General features: G+C 60.8%; 1 protein-coding gene across 1 annotated transcript in view; it reads left to right on the top strand.

Moving 5' to 3' along the window:
- Positions 1 to 329: 329 nt before the first annotated feature.
- Positions 330 to 7,491, top strand: part of NOTCH3 (notch receptor 3) — a 33,456-nt gene continuing 26,294 nt past the window's right edge. Inside the window, 5 exon segments of the mRNA XM_032867480.1 lie at positions 330 to 520; positions 3,065 to 3,143; positions 6,680 to 6,822; positions 6,902 to 7,240; positions 7,330 to 7,452. Of these exon segments, the coding sequence (XP_032723371.1) occupies positions 406 to 520; positions 3,065 to 3,143; positions 6,680 to 6,822; positions 6,902 to 7,240; positions 7,330 to 7,452 (799 nt within the window). The 5' untranslated portion in view covers positions 330 to 405.

Here is a 7,491-nt window from a genome sequence, read left to right as displayed (position 1 = left end):
TTTTGGGGTATCTGGAGGTCTGTGTTTGCGCCCTGGCTCTGTGTGTGTCCCGGGCTCTGAGTGTGCGCTAGGAGCCAGGGTGTTCACGAAGCCGGTGTGTCTGTCACTGCGGATTCAACCCACGCTTCACCGCATGGCCGGCCTGAATTTCCTAGGGTCTGCGGGTCCCAGGCTGTGTGGGTGGAGGGTGGGCCGGGACCCCGGGAGGCCGGGTTGGGGGTAGGGGTGGGGGGTGCGGGGGAGCTCAGGGCCGGCCCCGGGGCGGGGCGAGCCGCCCAAGGCTGGGGGCGGGGCGGCCCGGCAGCCTCACTTTGGCGAAGTTGGCGGCGCGGAGGCTGGCCCGGGACGCGCCCGGAGCCCAGGGAAGGAGGGAGGAGGGAGGAGGGAGGGTCGCGGCCTGCCGCCATGGGGCCGGGGACCCGGGGCCGCCGCCGCCGCCGTCGCCCGATGTCGCCGCCACTACTGCCGCCCGTGCGGGCGCTGCCCCTGTTGCTACTGCTAGCGGGGCCCGGGGCTGCAGGTGAGGGGCTGGGACCTAGCGGGCGGGAAGTGGGTGGGTGGGTTGGGGGAGGGTAAGAGCGGAGTTTAAGGACCCCCGAGTGTGGGACTGGGGAGCTGGTCTAGAAGACAAGGACTAGAGCGGGGGCAGGGAGCAGGAGATCGGGGGCTACGTGCCAGTCCCAGGGGGACAGGGGCTCAGTGGGGGGAGGGGGCAGGTCCCCAGAGGTCCGAAGAATAGGGGCCCCGGGGCGATTAGAGTTGCGGATGAAGGGACCCAGGAATGAGGGAGTGGGAGCTTGAGGTGCGGCGATCAGGGACGCAAGATCGGGGGGACCAAGAGTCTGGGGCTCGCTCCCAATGCACGTCGGTCTGCAGTCTTGGGAAAGTCACGATTGAAGCCCAGTACCCTCAGGTTGGGGACCCCTTGCACAAAAGCCCCCCTACACACCCAGGGCTGGCCTGGCCGGGCGGGGGACGGGGAGGGGGCGCGAAGTTCTCTGAGCTCCGAACTCGGGGAAAAACTTCTCAGGCCGGAGCGCGGCAAGACCCGGAGCCGGAATCGGAGCTGGAGGCACATCGGCGCCCGCGCCCCTTTCCCCGCCCGCGGCCCCGCTCCCTCCCCTGGCCGCAGGGACCAGCAGGCCAAGGGACCCCGCCCCCGCGAGGGGAGGGAAAGGGAGGGCGGGGGGCGCGAGCCCACGTGCTCCTCTCCTGCTCCAGCGCCCCGTCTCCGCAGCCCGAGCCCCTCCTCAGCCGGCCGGGGCCCCCCGCCCCTCCCCCTCCCCGCTCTCCCTTCCCCCGCTTGGGACAATGGCCGCGCCGTCTAGACACCCCCTCCCCCCCGGGCCGGCCTCGCGCTTTCTTTGCCAGACAAAGCGGGACGGGCGGCGGGGCCTGGGCGGGGGCTGCGGGGGCGCACACCCCCAAGGGAGGCCTGGCCGGCGGAAGAGGGACACTGGCCGAACGCCCCTGGCCCTGGGTCCCGGGGAGCCGCTGTGGGGCTCGGCGCTGGGGAGGAAGGGCCTGCACCGCCCAGCCCGGTGCCCGACGGGGCAGGATGGGGCAGGAGCTGCCGCCCCCGCGGGGCCAGCGCACACACACATGGCCTGTCACACAATCGGAGGCACACACAGCCCGGGGTCACACAGGAAGCTAGAGACGTGCACACGCACACGCACTACACCCGCACAGTGGATACGCAGCCCGCACACTAACATACTTGCACATACAATTACACATGTTCATACACACCAAGGATCAGCAGCCCAGAGCCTTGTACTGGCTGCCTGCGCACATTCAGACACACAGATCCAAGGCACGCCTGCACCCAGTGTAGTACATGCAGAGAGGCACACCCAACCCATACACAGACAGACCTGAGAATACACTGGACGCAGAGACACACAGCTGTGTACCAGATGAACGGGGCTCATGTGCATGGGCACCCACGACAGACCCAGGGCACGCACAGATGGCGCAGGCACTTGTACACGCATGTACTTCGAGCACACGCACACATGGCTCACATGGCTCACATGGCTCACATGGCCCACTGTTCCGTGAGGCCGGCAGTCTGTGTCACGTGGCTCCTACTGTGAGTTCCCAAACACCCACGGGCCCTTGTCTGGGCGGTGGTGTCCTGTCTCTCCCTGTCGCCTGAGGAAGGGGACACATGCCATGTTGTCCTCTTAGCGTGTCCAGCTCAACTTGTGTGTCTCTCCCTCTCTCTCTCTGCACTTCTCTGCCTCCTCTCTGTGTCGGCCTGCTTCTAGTTTCCTTGTGTCTGTCTCCGTTTTTCTCTATCTCCCTCCATCTCTTTCCATCTCTCCATCTGTGACACACACACACACACACACACAGAGGCCGCACACCTGCCGGCATACACAGTTCTCCCCTAGCTCACACCCAGCCACATCTGGCACAGACCAGTCTGGCAGGACAGTTAGACTGCCACGCCCCAGAGGGACACAGCCCTCAGGGATGGGGACGCTGGACCCGGCAGCACATGCCTACTGCCCCTCCCTTCAACCCACACTCTATCCCTGCAGCATCCAGTGCTGGCTGGGCGTGGAGTACAGGCCTTAGCCCCTCTCACCAGAGCACCACACAGCTCTGCCCAGCTGGAGCAGATGCCCAACATGAGGCCAACAAAGACCCAGGGGCCCAGGCCTCCTCGCCCTGCCCTCTCCATCACCCTGGGATCTGGGCACACAGCCCCGGACCTCCCTTCAATGCTCAGCACCCTCATTTCCTGCCTCTGCACCCCCCATCTGGCAGCTTCCTGAGTCCCCACATCTGGCACAAGTCAGCACCTCCTCCTGCCCGCCCCTGCCTTGTGGTTCCCAGAGCTTGAGCTGGCAGGGACAGCTGCAGCCCCAACAGCTGGGGCCGGGGCGGGGAGCCGTGGGAACTGAGGATGCGGGGGCTCCATGCACCCACAGAGACACCCCCAGCCCGTTGCAGCTGTTGCCTGGGGGAGGAAAGGATGGGCTCTGTCACTCTGAGCTGGGGTTCCTGGGTGCCTGACTGACCCCACCCCCAACTTTCCTTTGCCCCTACACAGCACCTCCTTGCCTGGACGGAAGCCCGTGTATGAATGGAGGTCGCTGCACCCAGCTGCCCTCCCGGGAGGCTGCCTGCCTGTGAGTGCCTGGCTCTGAGCCTTCAGTGGGTCCTGTGTGGGGAGGTAGTCTGTCTTCTTCCCTTGCCTCTGTGTCCACCACCAATGCCTCTACCACTTCCTACATGTGTATGGCTTGGGTAACCTCTTGTTCCCCATTGGAATCGAGCAGGGTTAAGAAGAGAGGAAGGTTAAGAGCAGGGTCTCTCCAATTTGCCTGGCTGGGGTTCAGATCCCACATCGTGTTGCTGACTGCCTGGGACCTAAACCCTTTAAGGTTTGGTGTCCTGGTCTGGAAAACAGGCACATTAAACCCCACTTCACAGAGTTCTTGGCTGCCTGAGGTAATGTGTAATGCCTCTGATGGAGGTAGTTATTATTCAATCAACAGATCTTCAGGGACCAATGGCTTGGCAATAGTGGGCACACCAATTGCATCTTCCCATGTCTCGACCTTTTGTGGTGGGTGTACGGGGGGCTGTAATACAGCTCTGCAATGTCACTTTCTTGTTGTGTGACTTTGGGTTAGTCACTTCTCTCTGGATCTCAGAAATGGGGGCACTTTCCCCTGGCTTGTGACCATGAAGCGGCTAAGAATTCAGTTGTTAGATAATATAGGGAAAGGCAGAGGGTTGAAGTTGCTGAGCAGAGGCTGGGAAAGAACTGAGCAGAGGGAGACAGAACTCAATTTGAATTCTGGGCTCTGGGATACCTTGAGCAAGTGCTTTGAGCTCTCTGAACCTCAGTTTTTGCATCTGGAAAATGGGGGCAATCATAGTCCCTCTTTAATGGGGTTGACTGTAAAGATTAAGGGACCCTTAATAGGATGAACTCAGTGTAATGCTCAGCGAGCAGTAAGTGCTCTATAAATAGGGAAGAAGATGATGATGATGATGATTAGTAGGAGCACAGGAAATACGTGCCATAAAGGTGAACGTCTCAAGGTTTTGGGGAAATAGGTAGGTCCTTTTATAATACCGTCGTTACTAATAGTAGCCATTGATTGATTCATTAATGTATTCGTTTGTTCAACAACAAGTTGAATGTGTGTGCCAAGCTGGGCGGGTCGGGGGTGACTTTTGATCCCGGAGAGCCCCTTTGAAGTTACACACGCGCTTTGACTGGAGCCCACTGGGGCTCACCCAGGTGGGGACTTAGCCTCGCCAAGCGGGTTCCTCGGGTAGGGAGTCTGCGATGGTGGGGGTGGGGGAAAGTGTGACCTTATCTGGAACCACTCACCTGGGAGGCGGAGCCGCGGGGCCTGGCGCCTGCGCAGTGGAGCTCAGCACCTGGAATACAGCCGACAGGTGAATGCTGCCGCGGCTGCCCCGCCCCTCAACAGGTGAATCACCAGCGCGCGCGGCGGCCCGGAGCCCGGATTACCCGGAGTGGAGCGGGCTGTTCCCCGAGCTGGGCCGTGGGAACCACTCCCCACGGGGCCCCCAATCTCCTTCAAGGTTCCAAATACTCGTGTCTTTTCAGGAACGCCCCAATATGTCACTTCTCTACGAATCCCCCCTTAGCCTCTTCCTCAGTGTAACCTCCCAAGCCAACGTCTCTGTCTCCCAGTCCTCGCCGCACCCCCTCCTCTCCCCTCCCCTCCCCTCCCACCGACCCCCAACCAAGTGTGCTCTTCCCCCTCTCGGTTCCCCCAAAGCCCTGGCTGCGAGGCGGGGCGCGGGCGGAGGCTGGAACCGGCCTGACCGGTCGGCGGGGGAGCGGGGCGCAGAGCGTGGGAACCCGCCCGGGGCGTCGGGAGGGGGCCGCGCGGCCGCGCCCAGCCTAGGGTGGGACCGGCAGTCCCCCGCGCCCGGCGCAGCGCGCCCCCTCTCGGCGCGCAGTCGTGACGGACGTCCTCACCCTGTGGGGCTTTGGGAAGGGGGCTGGGAGCCTGGCCCTCCCTTCTCAACACCATTGGCACCCCTGCCCTGCCGTGCCCCGGCCTGTTTCGCTGGGGGCCAGGGTGGGGGATCTTGTGGGTGACGCTAGGGACTGAGTCAGCTGCCTGAGGTTAGCCCCAAGCGGCTGGGATGAGCCAGAGGGAGGGAACGAGCCAGGGGTGGGCAGCGTCGGGGCGGGAACTTGGACCCTCTTGCCAGTCTAAACCCTTCCCTCCCACCCCGCCAGTGTCCCTCCGGAGGTTTCCAGTCTTAAGGCCAACCGCCTTATTTCCTTCCTACTCAAGGTTTTCTTGGGGGGAGGTTGGGGAAGGGCCTGCGGCCGGAGGACATTCTCCCAGTCAGAGGGCACCAGCACTGGTGTCCACCTCCTCCTCCCAGTGGCAGGAAGGGTTGTCTGTGCCTCCAGGAAAGGCGTGGAGGATTTGGGAGAGTTACACTCTCTGACCACTTGAGAGCTACCCATCTGTGGACTGAGCTGTGGATTTGGATCTGAATGTTCGCCAGGCCAGTGTGTGGAATTGGCTGTCCCGCTGTGTTATCTGTGTATGTTTCTGAGTTCGTCTGGGCCAGAGTGGTTGTCTGAGACTTTGCATTTGCTATTCCCTCTGCCTGGAAGGCTCTTCCTTACACAACCCCATGCCCCTCTCCCTTACCTTCTTCAGTCCGAAAATATCATGTTTGCCTTCCTTCCTTCCTTACTCATCTCCCTCATCCTGTGTCCTAGTTTCCTGGCTACCATAACAAACCACCAAACACTGGGTGGTTTAAAAAAGAGAAATTTATTCTCACAGTTCTGGGGGTCAGAAGCCTGAATTCCAGGTGCTGGCAGCCCCGCCGTCTGCAGTGGCTTTCTAAGAGAATCCTTCCTGGCCTCTTCCACCTCCTGGCAGCTCCAGGAGTTCCTTGGCTTGTGGGTGCAACACCCTGTGTCTGCTTCTGTCTTCCACTTGGCCTTCTCTTCTTTCTCCCATATCTCCCTCGGTCAATGGATTTGGGGGCCCATTTGGAAAATCCAGGATGATCTCATCTTGTTATCTGTCACTTAGTTAGCTCCGCAATAAGGTCAGAATCACAGGTTCTGGGACATGGGCATTTCTTTCCTGGGGCCATGACTCAAAACCCACTGAACTGGGGCGCCTGGGTGGCTCAGTGGGTTAAGCCTCTGTCTCCGGCTCAGGTCATGATCTCAGGATCCTGGGATCGAGCCCATGTTGGGCTCTCTGCTCAGTGGGGAGTCTGCTTCCCAAACCTCTCTCTATCTGCCTGCCTCTCTGCCTACTTTTGATCTCTCTCTGTCAAATAAATAAATAAAAAATTAAAAAACAAAACAACAACCCGCTGAACTCTTCATGGCCCTTACCACCCCATGCTGGCATGTTATCTCATTTATTATTTGTGTATCTTCTCTTTGCCCAGCTTGGTTGTGAGCATAAAGAGGGTGGGGATGACTTTTAATGTGTTTGCGACTGTATTCCTATTTTTAGGAACACAGTAGTTAGTCAGTGAATGTTGGTTGCATGAACGAACGGGCGTGCCTGATTGTTGGGCTGCTTGCGTGTGTATTTCTTGCTGTCACGTGTGTGTATCTCTGTGTCTGGGATGCTTCTGCCTGGTACCACCCTACTACTTCCCTATACTAAGCTATCTCTACCTACAGGTGCCCTCCAGGTTGGGTGGGTGAGCGATGTCAGCTGGAAGACCCCTGCCATTCGGGTCCCTGTGCTGGCCGGGGTGTCTGCCAGAGCTCCGTGGTGGCAGGCACTGCCCGGTTCTCCTGCCGTTGCCCCCGTGGCTTCCGAGGTAAGGGATGGTCTGGAGGGAAGCCCAAGCCACTCAAGCATGTGAACAGCCCAAGCTCACCCTCTTCTGGTCCCTCTAGGTCCCGACTGTTCCCTGCCGGACCCCTGCCTCAGCAGCCCCTGTACCCATGGTGCCCGTTGCTCGGTGGGGCCCGATGGCCGGTACATCTGCTCCTGCCCGCCTGGCTACCAGGGCCGCAGCTGCCGAAGCGATGTGGATGAGTGCCGGGTGGGAGGGCCCTGCCGCCACGGTGGCACCTGCCTCAACACGCCTGGTTCTTTCCGTTGCCAGTGTCCAGCTGGCTACACGGGGCCACTGTGTGAGAACGCTGCCGTGCCCTGCGCCCCCTCACCGTGCCGTAATGGGGGCACATGCAGACAGAGTGGCGATCTCACCTATGACTGTGCCTGCCTTCCTGGTGAGGAAGCTGTCCCCTGGGGAGGCGACAGGAGTGCAGGGACAGCGGGCCGCCTAGCAGTGACCGTCTTTGCTTTCCTCCCCTGCTAGGGTTCGAGGGCCAGAACTGTGAAGTCAATGTGGATGACTGTCCAGGGCACCGATGTCTAAATGGGGGGACATGTGTGGATGGCGTGAACACCTACAACTGCCAGTGCCCTCCTGAATGGACAGGTGAGCAGCAGGGCTGAAGAGAGCCAGGTGGCAGACCTT

The sequence above is a fragment of the Lontra canadensis genome, unplaced genomic scaffold (genome assembly GCF_010015895.1).
Source record: "Lontra canadensis isolate GAN:19392208 unplaced genomic scaffold, GSC_riverotter_1.0 scaffold35, whole genome shotgun sequence".
Classification (NCBI taxonomy): domain Eukaryota; kingdom Metazoa; phylum Chordata; class Mammalia; order Carnivora; family Mustelidae; genus Lontra; species Lontra canadensis.
The sequence above is the reverse complement of the archived record's forward strand: the minus strand, read 5'-3'. Positions and strand labels throughout refer to the sequence as shown.